A 20,899-nucleotide genomic window follows, 5' to 3' on the forward strand; every position below is an offset into this window, starting at 1 on the left:
GGAACACCCATGCTGCCTGACCCAAACCGGCGCTACAGGCCCAGTGCCAATGCACTAACAGGGTCAGTGTAATCTGCTGGCTTCAAATGGCACAGCCAACATCCTAAGTCAGGAAGCTTTTGAGGTTTTAATTCTGCTGCCAGACACAACAGCAAACCTGGTCACTTAGCACTCCAGGCCCTCTTCTAGGCCTGCCAGCTTTACAGACCTAGAAACTCAGTGAATCCCTTGCTTTGTGAAACCAAAGGTAGCTCGATCCCCTCATCTAATCATTCCCTTTGATCTTTTATCCTTTACAACCCTTACAGCTTTGTGGCTCTTAGGAAATCAGCCCTGAAAGCCAGGCAGCACACGTGGCAGGATCCAGCAGTCACCCGTGTCCATCAGCCCCTCCTGCTCCAGAACCAGCCCCTCTGGAGAAACCACAGCCCAGGGACTCCAGCACATCTGGGAACACCATGTTAACTTGACAGTGACCAACAGTAAACACATAGCTCCTGCAACCTGCCAACAAACCAAGCACACATGCTTCTGCTTTCCTGTGCCGCAGCCCTAACTACAGTTATTATAGTTTTACAGCAATTCAGTGAACTCAAATTAAAGATAGCATCTCAATGCTAGTATTTTACTTCCTTTCTCTTGGTTTTAGGACTGGGAGGGAACTTACCTTGTGTGGGCAAGCAAGTTTCCAGTGCTACCTCTCTGACCTTGATGTCTAAACCCTGAGTAAACTGTTCCATTTGCTTTTTATCCCTCTCCATGACTACTTTTAAAATCCAGTATCTTATGGTATTATCAAGTAGGAGTCACTGTTACGTCATCTGATCATTATTCCTTTTTTACCCTCTAGTAATGTCGGAAAGGATTTCTTTCTTTCTCAGTACATTTAAGGATTTTAAAGATATTTATCTCCATCTATGACAGTGGAAGTCACATGCCTGGTTTCAGCATTTTAGCTTAACTGCCAGTCAGTCACCTTGAGCTTCCTTTGTAGCCACAGGAAATAATTAGGCACCTCAGGAGGCTGATTCAACTCATTCTGATACTTATCTACACAAGGCATATGAGTGGCCCTGCAAGGCTGTTATTTCTTTCCACTGGATACAAAGGGACTCAAAGGGAAAAATATATCTGAATGTTTAACTGTAGTTTTTTAAATAAAGCAAAATGAATCCATCTAACCCAGTGTTGCTCTTGAGCTTTCCTCTTGAAAGCAAGAGTTGAGCATTTTAGTATGTGATTCATATGGAAGGCAAACACATGAAAGCTGCTGCAGTTACAGCCACTAATGATGACAATAAAAATAATTTTCTAATTATTTTAGAAATAATAGAGGAAAAAGAGGAAGTGTATTTCCTGTACAATATCCTGTTTTGGGTAACATCTCCTTTTGCTCCATCTCATGTGGATATCCCTGAAAGATTTAAAAGCTCTGAGCATCACCTTTTGTTAAATATTTTTCACTGAGATTTCTTCTTTTCTTTTTTACTAAAACAAATTAACATGTTCACCAGAAACAAAAGCCAATTATTAAATGAGGAACATTCCAGAATGGGAAATAATACTTATTTTTGTTATAATCCAAAGAATAAACAGGCATCACTAAGCAGCAAAGTCAGTATTTTATTCAAACTGCAGACCGATCCAGGAAATTACACACATGCAAAACATGGCATTCTGTACAAAAACAATGTTGAAATCATCAATATTTGAACTCCTCTCCAGTTTGAAAAGAGTGTCCCAGGAACTTAACTGCTCTACAAAACACTACAGTTCTGACAATACATAGAATTCATAACCTAATCAGAAGGAAAACACAGTACATGAGATGGAAACCACCCCTCGAGCCTGGCGCAGCCTGATGGTGCAGATGCACACCCCTCCAGCAGTCTGGCCCTGCAGTGCTGAAGTCAATAGGAACTTTGTGAATCATTTCAGTGGAAACAGATTCTGTGATAACCCAGGCCTCTGAGAGAAGAGCAGCAGTCCTTTCTGTATGAGTAAAGACAGAACACTGACGCAAGTACAAAGTGCAAAGAAAGATGAAGTGGATACAGCCAAGCTCCTTCAAAATGGAAACGCACCCTAGAGCATCTCACACATCTCCTTTTCTAGCCAGAGAAGATGTCTTCTTTGAAGAAATCTGTCCAAATCCCTCTCATGCTAACTTTTCCTACGGCTGACTAGATTGTATTAAGTTGATAGGAGAAAGATTAAGAAATCCTTCAACTCTAATATTTAAACTATCAAATCATATCTTAATCAAGTGCCTATCCAGTAAGCATTTAAAATCATTCTGAACTTAATGAAGAAATAAAAATGTAGCATGGTGATGTTTTACATTTCTTAATATATTTAGGCCACTCCAATTCTAATTATTTTGAATACTCAGATGATAGTAAAATGTGTGATTTTGTCTGAATGTGTACTCATGCAAACACAGATCCAAAAATTCACAAATACAAAAAACATTTAGGGAGAATCTTGCAAAAATTAATGAAAACTTGAGTACAACAGGGCAATTAAATATTTTTTAAAAACTGTACGTATCCTCTTAAATAAAGATACTCTGATATCACATAAACAGAAAGTATGATTTGAGATAGTTTTTCTGCAATGCATTTTCCACTGCAAAGCCACTATACTTCTTAAGCAACATTATTTTCTTTTAAAATGCATTCTTTTGAAATTAGAAATCAAACTTGAAAGGTGCAACGATGACTGATGTCAGAAGTTCCAGTTGTCTACAAAAGTATCTATTATCATACAAAATTTTATCAAAATCAAGTAAAAATTACATGTTCCCAAACTGAATTGTTCAGGAATTCCTCAGCTGACTATTTTTTCCAGTACTGTTAGGATATGATCATCTCTACTATGTCTCCAAGACAATTAAATGAGAACAGTTTCAGCACAGAGCACATCAAAGAAACAGACTGATTTAATTTCTATTAACTGCCTGTGTGAGGAACCAATGCCACCTTCCCCAGAAAAAAAAAATCAACATTAAAAAAATTTCCTAGGGTATGCCTGCATCCAAAATTCAAAAAGAATAAAAAGGAAGACTCCAGCAGTGCTGTCCTGGAAAACTGGTTTTTTCCCTAAGAACATACTTTTAATGGCAGGTTGTAAGAATTGGAAAAAGAAAATTGATTCCCTTTATCAGATTAGCCTCACTAGGAAAGAAAAGCCCCAAATACAATACAATTCAGCCATATTTCCTACTCCCACCATTCTACTTTTGGTGATGTCTGTAGCACAGCACACAAGATAAGGAAAGACCAGTTTCAGTCACAGTGTTCTTTCTTCTGGTGAAACATTTAGCTGTAACTAAGCATTTAGGGCTTTGGTAGGTAAAGCATTTCCTTTTATCTAATCAGAAGTGTTTAACCCACTCACTGAGGAAAACAACATTAAGGTTTCTACTTGATTTGGCTACAAATCAGATCTGTCACACACAGACATACAAAATAATTATCCACCTCTGCTTCATAGGAAACTTACTCATAGAACAAGTAACCTTAATGAAAACAAAGACTGCCAATAACAGAAAACAGTTCACACTTTTACTGGAAGAAAAATAATGTTAATTAATAGTGACTGAAATAATTTTTAAATGTCCCTTTTTCTTTTTGTGCTGGTTTTAGCTGGTATAGAGTTACCTTTCTTCAGAGTTGCAAGTAGGGGGCTAGGTTTTGATTTTGTGCTGGCAAATATTGGTAACACACAGTTATTTATTTTAATTACTGCTGAGCAGTGCTTGCACAGGGCCAAGACCTTTTTCTGCTCCTCATCCCACCCCACCAGTGAGAAGATTGGGGGTGCACAAGAAGCCGGGAGAAGACAAGCCAGAACAGGTGACCCCAACTGACAACAGGGATATTCAATCTCACAGCACATCACACAGAACTGGGGAAAGAGGGAGGTAGGGGAAGGGAGGACATTCCGAGTGTCTTCCCAAGTCACACGTGATGTAGCCTTGCTTTCCTGGGGATGCCTGAATGCCTGCCTGCCCATGGGAACTGGTGGGTGAATCCCTTGTTTTGCTTTGCTTGCATGTGCAGCTTCTGCTTTCCCTATTAGGCTGTTTCCATCTCAGCCCACAAGTTCTTTCACTTTTACTCTTCCAATTCTCCCCAACATTCCACCAGGAAGCATTCAGCTGTGTGGGGCTGAGTTGCCAGCTGGGGATAAACCACAGCACTTTTACAGTTTCAATAAAACTTTCCTAATTACTGGGAAAATGTACACATTAACTTGTAAAATTATGAAATACACAAAGATGAAGCAGCTGTTAGAATGCAGTTAAGCATTTCAACATTATATTTGTTCATAAGAAATTAGAATTTTTAGAATCAAAACTTGGCTTTCTTTTTGACAAATATGGATGGAAAAACAACTCAGGTCATTGCTTTTTTAATTAAGGAAAGAAAAATAACTTCAATTCTTTAACTTTTGTAGGCTATCCTACCATTTAATAGAAAAAGAACAAACACAAAGCAAGCAAAATACAATAAATAACAGCAGTTCTTAAAACTATGAGTATGACAACTCATGAGGCTGCCCTACCGGGCCCTGATGAAAAGGGTTTCATCAGGAGTGGCAGGACAATTGTCCTGCTCAGTAACAGTCTCTACTGTGCCTGAAGCAGACACAATCACCATCGTTTTAGCTGCTGAAAGAGCCTTCTCCTTCTCTGCAATGGCAGCACAGACTGCCACGATTTCGTCACTTTCAAAGTCATAGTCTGGGATTGACTCTTGCTCGAGCTCTTTTCCCAGTGCTTGCACTGAGTCAGTCTTTGTGGCCTTCTGCTGTTCCTGTAGTTTTCTTGCCCAGGAAAGGTCTTCTTTCCATACTTCAGGGTTCATTGGAAAGATGTGTAAGGATACCTGGAAGCTTCGGATTGCCTATAATAGAACAAGGAAGAAACAAAGATGGGACATTTTAAAGCCTACCTTTTTTGTAAAAATTGACAACAACAAAAAAATTACATATATCATTTGAGCAAAGCCAAAAGTCATTTTACTCCTGTCTTTATTGGAGGAATCCTCCCTCATCTTGGTTCAATAGCAGCCTGAACCCCAAACAACTGTGTCTGAAAGGACAAAAATGCATGAATAAACTAGGTACCTGGCAACAAGGGCACAAACAGAGAGTTCATATATTAAAAACAATGTTGTTATTAAAAAAGTAAAAGGAAAAACAATTGTTTGATGGTTTCCTATTCCACTTTTCTCTCGTTATCAGAGGTACATGAAGGCAAAAGCAGACAGATATGGTTTAAAGAAATACAGAAAAGGGATGACTGGAATTTGGAGTACCACTGGTATTGCTGCCTTTAAATTTGAATGCATTGTTTCACATACAGACATCACACTACACTAAAACCAGCCACATGGTAAAGAGTTTCTGCAATAGGTATGTGGTTATAAAAACACCTAAATAAATGAATAGAAGGAGTCAAATGAATTACAAACTTAGAGCTGCTCCAAGAGAGAACTTCTATAATCTTATAAATAACATAATACCAGTAGAAGTAAGTGTAGTTAGTGATGCTTCTCCTTTCTTTCTGTTCAATTGGGAAAATACTCACAAATACAAATCCTCAACAGAGAAGCTGTGAAATTAAAAACAAAGAAATGTGACTATCTAAAATAAGAGGTTGCTACAGTACCAGAAAAAAGCTATGCCAAGAATTGCAACTGTATTGTCTTTTGGTTATCTTAACAGTGGTCAAGGCTGAACCTACCTCCTCAAACTTAGGTACATGTACGCAAAAGCAGGAGTGTATTTCACATTTATGACTGTGAAGTCAGTTATGAAAATGGATCACCTTAGTGACCAAACTCTTTTATGACATGTACAGAAGCCTTCCTGTAAGATGGGAAAACTGTGATGATATGCATTCAGATGATATTTGGGAAGAGTTCTGGCAACTTGAATATTAAAACTTTGAACATATATGGTAAACCACAGTTTACTTACTCTGTTGTAGTTTATAAATACTTAAAGCATGTCAATAATTTGGAAAATCACAGCTTTTCTTCTGCACTGACAGAAACTGATAGCTCATTCTTCTGATGGCACAGATGAATATATGGACTCCATGATAGGAACTCAGACGAAAGAAATACAAAATCAGATTTAAGAAATGCTGCCCATACTATCAATATTACTGCTGTTGTAAGAGGCAGCCTTTCAATTTCAGAAAGAAAAAAAAAGCTTGGTTATTGGTCCACAGCTAGCTCTGAAGTGCAGGAGCATGCTGAACTTCAAACAGAAGAAGAACTGAAGTTTAGTTCTTGTAAAATTGTCACTCTATTGAACTTTGCTAGCTTTTCATTTTGAGGGATACATGAACAACAAGTAAACACTAAATGCTCATTTTTGTATTTCTGTTGAAAACAAAATATAAACAAACACCACCTGCTTTTTAGAGGTCCCCTAATTAAAGCCTGTCTATATAGTTATGTTCATGCACAATAAATAACATTTGGTAAGCATCAAAGCTGCTTTGATGATTCATACAATACAGCATAAAAAGATCATCTTAGTGAATCTATTAGAAAATAGTTTTTGTGCTTGACATTTTTATATAGAAATAACAAAATATTAAGTAAATTTTAAGTGCTGCAAAAGATCAGAGGGATTAATTTTAAAGCAGTGATGTAAAACTGAAAAATACACACTTGTCATCCATTTGAAATTTTATGTTGCCACTGGAATAGTGCCCAAAGCCACTAATTTCTATTATGACAAAAGAAGAGTGGTACTTTTAATTCTTCCCCTAATGGAGATGTAAGTCTCCTTCTCCGATTTCCTGTCGCATTGTAGAAAAACTCAGTGACACTATATAATATCAATATTTCTAGCTTCATTTTAAAGAGGAGCTGTGATTTTAGAGATCCTTCATTTAAGGACTACAGGACTTTTTATCAGTCCAGTCATGTATCTGCTTTTGCTTCTGTAAGGAGGCAAAAGCAGATACAATGCAAGCAATGTAAAACCATCTGCAAGTCATTCTTCCTTGTGGAATTATGGTATTTGAAAAATCTGTACTTTTGAAGTATCTTACATTTTGTCTCACTAAATAGTATTCTGTAGCAAACAATCTTCCACAGTCCCATGGGTACAGTCTGCTCTGCTGGTTTGCACAGTCTTTAAGTGTAAATGGCAATTTTGATCAGACTGCATTTTTTTAAACACATGGACTTAGTAACTGTACTATATATAAAGCCTCCAAAAAGCCAGAATTTTAAGAGGTTGTGCCTGTTACTAAAGTACGTGGTAGATCTTTATGTTACACTAGGCAGACACTTTCTGACCTGTTCCAAAGGACATTTATCGGTGAACTAAGCAATCTTTTTCTGTGCTAGATGATCTTTAATATGGAAATTTTTTTGTGTGTTTTTACAGCACTCAGCATAGTCCTTGGGGGTGCTGATGATAAATGAAAAGCTGGACATGCCCCAGCCATGGCACTGCCAGCCCAGAGAGCCAAACGTGTCCTGGGCTGCATCCAGAGCCCCGTGGGCAGCAGGGCAGGGAGGGGATTCTGCCCCTCTGCTCTGCTCTGCTGAGACCCACCTGGAGCACTGCATCCAGAGCTGGGCTCCAGCACAGGAAGGACAGGGACCTGTTGCAGTAAGGCCAGAGAAGGGAACAAAGAGGATCAAGGGGCTGGAGCACGACTCCTATGAGGACACTTTGGGAGCATTTGGGCTGTTGAGCCTCGGGAGAGAAGGGTTCAGTGACACTTTACAGCAGCTCCCAGTACCTGTAAGGACCCACAAAAGACCTGGAGAAAGACATGCAGTGATAGAATAGGAGATAATGACTTTAAACTGAAAAGGGGAAGATTCAGGCTCAATGTAAGGAAGACACTGTTTACAGTGATTTACTGAGATGCTGCAACAGGTTGCCCAAAGAAATGGTTAATGCCCCATCCCTGGAAACATTTAAGGCCAGGCTGAACAGGGCTCTGAGCAACCTGGTCTAGCTGAAGATGTCTTGGCTGACTGCAGGAGGCTGGACTAGAGGACTTCTACAGGTCTCTTCCAAACCAAAGCTTTCCATGATAATATATTACTGGAATTTGAGTCTTATTTTTGTACTACTCACTATGAACATAAATAACTAATTTTTACAGAAGCATTTATCACAGTAATGTAGAAAATAGGGGAATAAGACACTTTAGTATATTTAAAGACTCCTCATGATATTTCTCCCCTTCAAACAAGGAAAAAAGTCCCATCCTTTCAGGTATTTTCATTCTAGTTTAATTGTTTCTATGGTATGATCTGAATGCAGATTTATTTTTATATTTTTTTACTTTAAACTGTCATCTTGAACTTTTCTGTGTAATTTTCTGTTCAGATTATTTCTGCTTTTCAGTAAAAAAACTTCTCTCTGAAAATTTCATCAGAACTAACTCTGGTGTCTTACAAAATCAGATGAGCACAATATTTGCACTTCTTATATTTCCAAAACCATTTTTACTCAAAGGTTCTGGAAGTCTCATGTTCGGGAGAAAGTACTTGAAATAGAGTAATTTTCCAGATGTGAAAGACTATTTTTGCCTTATGCTTATTGGGATTCAGTTAAATTCCAAAGGCATAAGAGTCTTTGTTTCCATCTGGTAGATGTATATGAGATATCCTCATTTTCACATCTTCCTTCTTCTGTTTTTGAAGAAGTTTGCATCCTTCTTATACCACTCCTGTACTTTCTTTTGCTCTGGTGACAGATTTCACAGATGTCATTTTGCACCAAGTAATTTCCTCGCAGCCCTCTTTCCTCATATTTGCCACCCTTCTGCCCTTACACCTCGGTGCACACCCCTGCAAGGCTGCTGCATGCTCTACTGAAGTCACTGCTTCAGGCTGCCTCCACCAGACAGACTCTTACACTGTGCTCCACCAGACACAAGGATATGATCCAGAAGGACCAAGGAAACAACAACCACAAAAATCAATCCCATCCTAGAAACTGACATAGTCTAAGAAAATAAAGCTTAAGTGTTACCAGTACTTCCATCTTGCAAATCAGGAAAATCCCAAAACACGTTTACTTCTTTATTACCAAATTATACTGACAAATTTATTACAGGAATTTTAAAGCAATGGTCAAATAAACTTTGTTCAACATCCCTGTTTGCCTTATTCTGTGCATTTTATTTAACTAAAGCTTTCAATTACAAGGTCTCAATGTTGAGAAATGCTCTCCTCGAAAGTCCTGAGGATCTGACAAAGAGATACCAGCTAAATCAACCACAATCACAAAAACTGAGTATACCTGGCAGAAATGTAGTTGAAAAGGGCATTTAAACTTCTGGAGACTTGTTTGCCCTTCAGCTTTCTTGACAGAAAATAAAAATTGCCTTTGAATAAAAGGTATTTTTGTGCATTAACAATCACTATCACAAAATATATTTACAACTTCCAACAGTGGTTAAAAAAGAAAAAAGGGATAGTCTATAGTAGATGGAAAAGGCAGGATTAATACAAGATCTTCCTGGGGAAGCTTATATTACTGATTATTACCTCAATAACTCAGTAGGACTGTTTAAAGCTGTTGAAAAGAATTTAACAGAATTTAAATGAAAAAGCATGGTACTTTCTCTCTTACTAACTTCCTGAATACTTTTGACTTTTCAGTGGAAGGCCAACCACCGATTTTCTTTTTATTACCAAAATACTCTATGTTTCTAAATGCTAACATTTGTAACATGTTGAAAAATTATCTCAAATTCAGATTAGTTATGTTAATTAGCTGCATTCCAATAAAACACAGGCATTCCTCTCTTTGGGAGTATAAAACTCCCATCGTTATCTAAAAGACCGAAAACTATTTCGGTCAAAACAAGAGAGATGAAAGGAAAGCTTATATTACTTATATGATCTGAGAATTCATACTGTCAAGGCATGACCCTTTGACAAAATGTTGTGTCACACTTAAAGACTGCTAAAGCATTAACTACTGGGGAGGAATACAGGAAACCACATCCTTCAAAAATCAAACAAAACCCATGCACAACTGGTGCATATTTACAGATCTACCCTCTCTACTCTGTGATCTCAGTGCTCCAGGTTTGCCAGCGACCCAGAATGGCATAAAGCTGAAGTCCCAGAACATAGGATGGATGAGGGTGGCCAGGAGCTTCTGGGGTCACCTGGGCCAAGCCCCTTCTCTAGCAGGGCCACCTGAGCTGGCTGCCCATGACCATGTCACAGGACTGATGAATTTCTCCATGGTGGGAGACTCAGTTCTTTCACCAAGTCCTTGATTTTCTTGTGATTAGTTTTGGTTTTTCTTTTTAATATTGCTTTTTTTCTTTTTTTTTTTTTTTCCCTTGATTAATCAAAGCATGGGGCTCACCCCGTCTCACAGGAGGAACTGTTGTAATGAAGCTATTAGTGCAAAATTGTTAACTAGTTAAGATGTTATCAGCAGTACAGGAAATTTAATTTGTAAAACCAAGTATTTGCAATGAAATGAGAGAAATATTGCAAGCCTGGCTATATTTCTACAGTTACTACATTCACATTGCAAGTTTACTCAGGTGTGCTCTCCACATTGATTTATAGAATTTATTATTTATTATTTATTATTTATTTATTATTTATATTATTCTCTGCCTTTACAGAAATAAAGTTTTCCTTGCTCACATTTAAGTATTACTGTTTAATTACCCTATTTAGTAAATTCAGGGGAAAAAAGAGCAAACAACTTTCATAAAAGCTAAATAAAAAGGACTAATTTAGCTCATTCTTTTTGTCACAAGTTTGACAAAAACTAAATCCAAGCAAATTTTTTTATTATTATTATTACACAGCTCATAATATACATAGATTTGTTTGGAAGCAGCATTTTAGTCCTGGGAAGCTTCAAATTAAAATACAGTAAATTGTTTTTTTCCCTAAGAAAAAAATGCATCATTCATTGTGAAGTAATAAAAGTATTCACAACAGACCATTTGGCAGGATGTGGGTAATGAAGACAGATGTTGATGGGGGAGAAATGAAACAAAGAAGCAGAAGAAGCAATTCTTGAGAAGGACAGTAATTCCCAAATCTCAAAAATAATTTACTAAAAAAGCCATGATATTTATGCTTTATTAACTTTTCTTTGTAAAATTATGATACAGGGAAAGATTAGAAAATCATGGCAATTAAAAACTAATGGGAAAAGGATAATTATGACTTAAGCCACTTGGTCTAGAAGACTCCAGAAGTTCAGTAACTATGAACTCATTTTTTACTTTGAAACTCCTTCAGTCTTAGCCTCTTAAGACTCCTTAAAAATCGCATAGTTCAAAAACAAACAGTGAACATAATTTACATTTTAGAAGAACTCCCCAACTTCTCTGTATGTGAAAACAAATTTATCAGAAGGCAATTCAACCTACAGACAGAAAGGCAATGAAGTATGAACACGCAGTACCACAGCACTGGGGACACCAACAGGAGCTTCCACACCTCAGGGTCTCTGCTCAGGGACAATCAAAAACTAAGAGGGCAACTACCTGTGATAACCTCCCTGTTGCTTAAACTCGGACCCCTTGGACGAGGACACGAGGCTTGACTCCATGTTGATCAGAAGGCTGATTTATTATGATATATATTATACTAAATACTACATTACAGCTATACTAAAAGAATAGAGAGAAGAAGATCAGAAGGCTACAAAGACAAGAATAGAACAAGAATGAATAACAAAAATCCTGTGACTGCTCACAGCCTTGGCACAGGTGGCTGTGATTGGTCACTGATAGAAAACAATCCACATGAACCAATGGAAGATTCACCTGTGGCACTCCACAGCAGCAGATAGTTATTGTTTACATTTCTTTCCTGAGGTTCTCAGCTCCTCAGGACGGGAAAAATCCTAGCAGAGGCTTTTTCACTAAAAATCCTGGCAACATCTCCCCTCCCCTCCCTCCCTCCCTCCCTCTTCATCACAGTAAGGTAAATTTAACAATTACAGGAGCACCTAGAGCAGTGTTTCAGATGAAGTGCCTTGATGCAAATCTCTGATTGTTCCCACTTAAAATGCTTTGCTTTGCATCACTGAATAGTCTCAGATACATAAATTAGATTCCTTTCTGATTAAGCTCAACAATGCACTCTAAGAGAGCACCTGAAGTGCTACCCTAAAGATAAAATTAATATAACATGAACACTAGGTCCCCAGCACTCAAGATATCCAGTCCCACTGGTGCTTCACAACTTGTCTATGTAGAAAAATCTTACAGGATCTGATGAATCAACCTGCTGGATATATTTATAACCGATATTAAAGCAACTGTACTATTTTTTACAGAATAAACAGCATCAGTTACTTAGGATCCTTGAAGGAAATAAAACTCTAATTTTCCTGAGACTAGTGCATTTAAAATTCTCAGGTACAATTTACAGTGACAGTGTCATACACATAAAAAGAAAAGATCCAGACAGACCAGACCATCAACCCTAGCCTTCTATACCACAAAAACCATGGAATGTCACCACTGCTGAAAGGCAGATATGCATGGATTTATATGAGATGTTTCATATTATGGTACTGCACCAACAAAGGATGCACACTGCACATCTGTAACACACAGGTTTTGTCTTAGGTTTTGTCTAACAGAACTGGAGCAGCTTCCCAGGGAGGATGGGTTGAGAAAGTTGGAGCTGTTCAGCCTGGAGAAGAGAAGGTTGTGTGGAGACCTCATGGCAACCTGCCCGTATCTGAAAGGGGAATACAGGGAAGCTGATGAGGGTCTCTTCATCAGGCATGGTAGTGACAGGGAGTTATAATAACCAACTGAAATGGGGGAAATTTAGGTGTTAGGAAGATATTCTTTACTGTGAAAGTGCTGAGAATCTGGAACGGGTTGCTCAGAGAAGATGTGGATGCCCCATCTCTGGGAATGTTTAAGGCCAGGCTGGATGGGGTTGGAATTAGATGACATTTAAGGTTCCCTCCAAGCCAAACCATTCTGTGATTCTAGGTGATTCACATAGCTTGCATTTGTTTTGGTTGGTTTGGGGTTTTTAACACTGCTTCTTACTACACTTTAAAAATCTGTTTTGTATGAATTGTTTACTTCCATCAAAAAAATCCTATCATTTTTTCAATTCTTGAAAATTTTCAGACTAAACATTGTAACTTTGCAAAACAACTCTAAATTACTAACAAAATTATTTGTATCAACACAGCATACAGCTACTTTTATTCAAAATACAACCAGTATCTTTTTTCATCTAAGAGCTCATGATGCACTGTTTTTCTAATGGACCTCTGGGAATGTGTCTGAATTTGCAAGTTCTCCTGCTCTGTTTTCACAGAAACTAGCAAAAAGCTGTTATATTTCAGAAAAAAAAAGATGCACTTCAGTTACTGCAGAGCAACCCTGGCTTTTTGCTCTCTTATTAAAGGAAGAAGCAACCTCAGCCACCATTTCAGGTCAGGGAGTCAGAGGAAAGCAAGAATGTGCACATGTTATTTGCTGCATAAGCATGACACAAGGAAAACAAGACACTAGAATTTTATCAGCAGGCATGTGTAAAAACTGAGCCCGAATAATCAGCTGATCCTTGGACTTCACATTACCTTCCTCTTTAAACTATGGTGAGCTGAACTGTAGCAGTACAATACACAGAATGTAATATGTGCAGTTATGTCAGCATAATTGTTCTATTGCATAAAGCCACCACATAAATATAGTATATGACACAAAACTCTTCGAGCTAGACTGGTCTTCCACAAGTCCAGCAACAAAACCACACAGGAAGCATTTGTGAAACACAATAAAGCAGAAGGAACACTGGAGATAAAAAATAACGATCATTTTCCTTGTATATGTTCAAGTTGCCATAAGGATATAAAGCAACCTTGGTATTTCTGTACTTTCCTTCTCACACACAATTAATTCTGTTATCCTACCAGCGCTATTTCTCCTAATCCAAGCTGGGCACGTCCCAAAGTCTGCCAGGCATCCCAGGAACGTGGGTTTCTCTGGACAGCCATTTCTGCTGCATGTACTGCTGGGAACATTTCATGTAAAGACATCAGGACCTGTATCAGAAATAGAAAAAGAAGAAAAATAAGCAAAACTGAAAATAAATTTAAGTTTTCTGGGATTACCCAGGCAACAACCACTGTTTCAATAACTAAGATTCATCTTACCTAGCTTTTTTTAGTTAAAAGTTACTTGTCTGACCTCAGATTGTCACCCAGACTCATTTCAATCCCCACAGAAACAGGCATGCTAGAGGACAATTCACCCAAACTATTTAAGCAATGCTATTACAAGTATATTAACTGCTTCTGAAGGTGTCTTTCCTTGTCAACAAACCCTACAACTTATAGAACAACAACAGAATAGTCAGAAGGACAAACACATGTAGAGTTAAACATAATAAATGTGCAAGTACTGTTGAAATACTCCTGGACTGTATTTATTTTTTTAATAGAGAGCAATCCACCAGAAACAGTGCAGTGCACATGACATAATTATAGAAACAAACCCTGTAACTCAGCATGTAAGGAAACAGACCTTAACAATGACTGTTGTATTTAGAGAACAAGCATTCTGCAGAGCCTAACTTAGACATGAAGTCACCTACATTAAGTAAGGAGAAAAGTGGTTTCTGAATGTGAAAATCTCTGTTACTCAGCAGTTACCACAGGATTATTCTCCTTGCATTGAATCTCCATAACTAAGGCAATAAATCACAGTTAGCAATACACAATGTGGCTCAAAGCTTGCCTTATGTTTCCAATACCACCATGAGATTGGCACATCACCTGAAGACCTGCATCACTCTGAGATCATTATTTCAGACACCCACATGCTATGGTGATAGAGACCGGTGTAAGAAACAAATGACAACTGCATTCCTGCAGTATGATGAGGATGTCAACCACAAGGGTTAGACTCATGTGTGGTCAGCCACTTTCATCCCAACTGACCACAACTACGATGAATAATATTAGAACATGCTAGGGCTATTGCTGAAGTTCAGAACAGATTTATTTAACCTTACTGTTCTATGATACATTAAGTAGATAAGTATGAGTGTGGAGTAAAGGAAGATTCAAATGTGATGATCTTAAGCATTTACTCTAATTAACAAATATATATATGCACAGCATAGAGGTGAGCAGTACACTAAACAAAAGAGGAAGAGGAAAAGGGGAAGACAAAGATTTACTACAGAAAACAACCCTGGACTGAAAAAAACAAGAAACGTGATAAGCATAGCTTCTGAATAACCACTTGGATTGATACTTCTACTGTTCTAGTATGGCTAAACGTTTCTAAAGACTAGTCTTATGGATTCACTTTAATTCCATTCAATGGACTGCACCTTAGAATTCAGAAGTGCCTAAAAAATCTTTAGAAAAAACAATCTACAGCAGTATATCATCTTCCCTCTTTTTCCTGCTCAACAGTTCTCAATGACTGCATTTTGTATCAAAGTCTATGATAATGTTATGTGTTTTTCCATAACTTTTAGATGAATTACATTTGTATGGGCAGTTTCCCCTGTCTGCAGCAGATGTGCGAAGTGAATAAAACTGTTACTAGTGGACAGGTGTACATTCCTACCAAGATGAAGGGATTCTGCATCTATCAGCTACCTTCTACATCAGTGCCTTAATGTATTTATTCTCGTAAGAGAAAATAAATCCAAGTATACATTCACAGGAACATTTTTATTCATCCCCAGTACTCTGTATTTCCTACCACTACTTTCTACTGCAAACTAATTACAAAACATCTGTGTAAGTGCTTAGGAAATCTTTTGTACTGCTTAATGAATTTTACTGGCTTGTTTACTGAATTATTACTTTACTAAAAAAGGCAGTTATTCCACTTTCATTTATTTATTACTATTGTCATAAATATATGCATCAGCATAAACAGTTGCTTTAAAAATGCTCTTCCAGATCATATAGTAATTGCTTTGCTCCTAATAACTTTGGCATTAGATTCTCAAAGTACATTCAAGCAAACATACGTTTGAATGTATATGCATTTTTATCCAACACAGGTAGGTTTTTTAGTTATTAATAAAATGACTCAGCTACACTTGTCAGTCAGTATAATGAATATGCTTATTAATGCACACTATTTTCCTACACTTTTTATTCAGGTGAAGAGGTCATCAAAATGAACCTTCAATGGCATACATGAATGTGTGCAGCCTTGTCTTGGGTTACTCTACCTGTATATCATTATCACTTTAATAAAAGACCTCTGTATTCTACCTGGACACTGAACCAGCAAAGCAGCTACCCCACACCAGAAAAACCACATTGAACAAGGAATAAAAAACACTGCCAGCACAAAGATTTCCTGTGCACAGACTTCACAAGTGGTACTCAGTCCTTCTGGGGTACAGACACATGGGCAAGACAAAGACAAACAGGAACCACATCTGCTGTAGCCCTCCTTGTCACACAGTGTACCTGTCACATGCTCAGCATGCAGCCACATCAGGTATGTCTATATACACATACACACGCACACTCATATATAGAGCGTACATGTAAAGTGATGTGTGTATCTATAGTGATACATCTGTATAGTATACTATACATACTCTTATTAGAAAACATTATCAAAACTAATCCAAAAATTAGGAAAAAAATTATGAAGACTCAAGACTCAAGACTCTCACTGCGCACACACACATACACACATGTATGTGTCAAAAGTGACTGGAGGAAAATGTCTTATAAAGATATTCAGTAAGGGGATTTTCAGGACTTGTTTTACTCAAAGAAATTTATCCTTATTACATGCTTTAAAACAAAAACATCCATGTCCTATAATAACTTAATTTAACAGATCTTTAAAAAAATTCATACACGAGAAATTAGAAGAATTAGAAGAACTCAGGGCAAAAAACCAATTAAACATAGCAACTCTCATCAGGACACTGACCAAGGATTAGAAATCCAGGCAGCAGAGTGACCCATCATGTTCTGCCCACAACATTTTGGAAGTGTTATGAATCTGAGTAAGTTCTGGTTTCAAATGAGCTCAGCAGATTGAGGCTGAATCACTATATATAGATACATTCCATGTCCAGTGAAAATGACCCAACTCCTTTTTCCATCCAGTAACCCATTTCAAAATACAGATTAATAAAATTCATTCTACCCATAAGTAGTTTAGATTTATCCTTGCTCTAAAACAATTGCACCATACAGAAATGCTTTACTGCAATTTAGATTTCTGGAGTTCACGCTAATTTTCCGACAGTTCACTCTTCTCTGTACACAGCCCAATTTAAGAAAAACAAATTTTAAATAATCAGCACTTACTAGCAGAGTCATTATAATCTAAACATGGGGTTCTAAGTCTGTTCATGTCTTAGAAACCTTGTAATTTCTTAAGTAGGAAGAGAGATAGAAGTTGATATTATTTCTTCACTGGGTTCAACATTAAGAAAGCCTCTAGAAGAGGAGATATTGAATGATTTGAAGATTATGGGTTTCATATATAAAAACAAAGAAGTGACATATATCTGAAAGCCTGGTCCTGGTTCAATGAATGCAAATTGAAGATGCAGCATTGAAGGAAAATAGATTCTCACACAGCTGATGACCAAACATTAAAAAAATTACAAAAAGGAACTTAACCTGATGGTTTGCATTTGAATTTACTTGTTTCTAAAAATACATATAAAAACCTGTATAGTTTACATTAAAAATTCTGTCATAGTTGCACAGTTATCTGAGATGTGAGGTACAAGTGTCACGAGATAAGCAACATGAACCAGGTGAATTCTCAGGAGTAGTACTGAATAGCAGCAAGTCTGGCTTTCAAGACAGTTTGTTATATAACATCACAATGTATCAAGTCCTTTGATATCCCCCTTTATCCAAAAATGTCCCACACGGTCGAGTCACCAAACATTAAGATAAAAAAATCAGAGAGTATGTCAAAGTCTGCTCCTCCAACTTTGTCATTCAAAGCAGTAACAAAATAATCCAGTCAATATTTCAGAAATTCAGCCCACAATTAATTTCAAGCAGTCTTAGGGGCTGCACTATTATATAGGCAGTATTTATATATTCCTTTGAATATACTTACAATATTACTTATATTAGGCTTCTGTTCTTGGGTCTTTTTTAAAGATTTATGTTTTTCAACAAAAATGCAGAAATGAACGTGCTTAAAATTTACTTTCCAGTCATTGTTCCTGCAATGGGGAAGCAGCTTCGGCTGGTGAAGAAGTATCAAGTATGTATACTGACAGATTTGCACGCAAAGAAAAGTGGACCCCTAACCTCTCAAAAGCCATAAAAATCTGCTTTTAAATGGATCAAAGAGTAGTCGAGAGCAACAGAAAAAAAATCTCATCAAATTCTATGTTTTTTGAAGCAACTGAACAATTCCACAGTTCCCATGTGATTTTCTGGAAATACACTTAGTTCAAATAACTTTGACAACTAGGAACTTTAAACACTATTTCTGCTCTTCCAAAGTACTGAAAGACATTTGTTCTAATCTGTTAAAATACAGATCTTCAAGAACTTACCACAAATATTTACAGATTCCTACAGTGCCATTATCATATTTATCTGAGCTGCATATTAAACAATGCAACATTGAAAATGTTATGTTTGCTGTTGAGAAAGGAAATACTAAAGAATTAAGAAGTTACTATGTAACCCAACGTAAGGTGATCCTAATAAATGTAAGGGTATAAGACAGATACTCAAGCCTGTGCAAAAAAACCCCACTTCATCCTCCAATGTTAATTCTCCAACAGATTTTCTTAATGAACAGACATTTTTCTCACTGATAGAAAATTAGTACAGTCCATAAAAAATCCTTGCATACAGCATAAAGCCATTCCTAACACGAATCTCCTCCTCTAGTATGTAACACATATATCAAGACAGGGGAATTTTTATAGACCCAGTGCTGGTCAAGGCCTTTCTGAAGCTGCCATACAGTTCCTCCAAAATATTTTCACTGAGCTACACTGTAATAGCGGCAGTATTTGTGCTGGTATGCTGGACTGGAATAACACAGTCAGCTCTGAGACAGTATCTCTTAAAATTGGCCACAATATTTTTTGAATGAATTACGTATTTTTACTTTGGCAAAAGTGGATTTCTACAGCTCACACCAGTGCTTTTAGAAGTACAAAGGTATCAAATTACACATTCTACTAAACAGCTTACAGTAAGCATAAGTCATACTGCAAAAAAACATCTGCAATAATTATTTGCATGTATCAAAGAGACGTTACCAATTTAAACATTATATGTTTTATTGAAAGATTCAAGCAATAGTTTTATAAATGTATATTTTGTACACAAGCTTTTCTTGTGTTCTCACTCACAGTGTAACAAGTGTTACTCAATACAAGAAAGTGAAATCAAAAAGAAATGGTGCAACTGCTGAGAACTGCTCTCTTTTCACAGAAAGAAAGCACAGGCATGACATAAGAGAGGCCTGGGCTTCTTCAGCATTTTTTTCAGCTTTCATTATTGTCCACTCGTATCATTAGACAAGAACAGATAATTCACAAGATGAATGAGAGTAACACAGCTGTTTCTCAGTTCCTCTTGGTCAGCAGAAAAGCTGTGTGTCTCTAACTCACCTTTGCCATTTTTCTGAAATACAGGGACTGGGGAGCCAAGTAACCAACAGCCCCTCAGTATTATTATCTGGAGCACAGATTAAAGCACATTGCAGTAAGCACCTCTTTGGATAATTCACTGCATCATAGCTCCAGTGCAGGTAAGCTTAGACACTTCACAGTTCTCCTGCTATTTTCAGTGTGAAAATACTTCCTTTTGGTGTAATTTCAATAAAATAGAATGCTTTTGGGGACCTATCTCAAATTCTTGCATTCACGTAAGACCATAATAAAAACAGTTACAAGGGAGCTGTTAACTAATTAACAGCTGAGCAGCAGAACTGACCTGAAATTTTTTTCACAGCTTTCTGTTTTATTCAAAGCAGAGTTAAATCTTTATGATAATAAAATTTACCAATACCATCTTCACATCTTAGCAGACGTGAAGACCTTCTTTACTTAACTTACATATCAATTCCTTTATAAAGGAATTGATATGTAAGTTAACATCCTTTACAGCAATCTGGAGTGCTGCTAATTAAAGCAGAATTTTATTATCCTGTTTTCCAATAATGCATACTCAGGATTTGAAATTCCTTAATACATAGCTCTGCAGATACCAGAAATTTACAAGGGAACAGAAAGCATTGAAACAAATTTGTTGAAGAAAAATATTTCAAGCACTTCTAAACACAGAGAAGTCCCAGGCCAAAATTTGTTGGAGCCTGGGGAAAGGATCAGGAGAGTAGTATTGCGACCTGCTCGTGCCACTTGTGCAACTCTTTTCCAGCCAGTCCACTAGGCTAGACAGATCTTTCACTTACACTAACACTTATGGAACGACAACAACACACTTCTCCCAAAACAATTTAAAGAAAAATCTTTAAGCCATAAGAATGTCTCAAACCAAATGCATAACCTGGTAAGATCTAAACCTTCTGCAGCTAAATAAAACAAAAGCATCCTTCAGTATTCATTGTCCTGAAATGAAGTCATGATTATTCTAGCAATTCTTTTGCAGAATGAAACTTTCTTCAACAGATAAGATGCCTGTAAGGAGCAAAGGTGGTAATATCCATTAGAAAAAGCAGCCACCACACCCTGGAAAAGCACCAGCACTGGTTCTTGGGGTTTGGGTTTTTTTGGCTTCTTTTCTGGGGAAGTAGGGGTGCTAGGGTCTTGACTGGGGCTTCTACACAACAAAAGAATTAGAGTAACAACAAAGATTTAAAAACTAAACAGTATAGCAAACTTCCTAAAAGTTACATAATATATTCAGCAATTTTTTTTTTCTCTTTTCC

At 37.2% G+C, this 20,899-nt stretch overlaps 1 protein-coding gene across 2 annotated transcripts in view; it reads right to left on the reverse strand.

Annotated features, from left to right (window-relative positions):
• Nucleotides 1-1,603: 1,603 nt before the first annotated feature.
• Nucleotides 1,604-20,899, reverse strand: part of TTC33 (tetratricopeptide repeat domain 33) — a 44,328-nt gene continuing 25,032 nt past the window's right edge. For both annotated transcript variants that reach the window (XM_064403510.1, XM_064403511.1), the window contains exons 4-5: nucleotides 13,933-14,064; nucleotides 1,604-4,910 (exon numbers count right to left, since the gene is read on the reverse strand). In XM_064403510.1, the coding sequence (XP_064259580.1) occupies nucleotides 4,566-4,910; nucleotides 13,933-14,064 (477 nt within the window). In that variant the 3' untranslated portion in view covers nucleotides 1,604-4,565. The remainder of the gene's footprint in view (nucleotides 4,911-13,932; nucleotides 14,065-20,899) is intronic.

The sequence above is a fragment of the Passer domesticus genome, chromosome Z, assembly GCF_036417665.1.
Source record: "Passer domesticus isolate bPasDom1 chromosome Z, bPasDom1.hap1, whole genome shotgun sequence".
Taxonomy (NCBI): Eukaryota; Metazoa; Chordata; class Aves; order Passeriformes; family Passeridae; genus Passer; species Passer domesticus.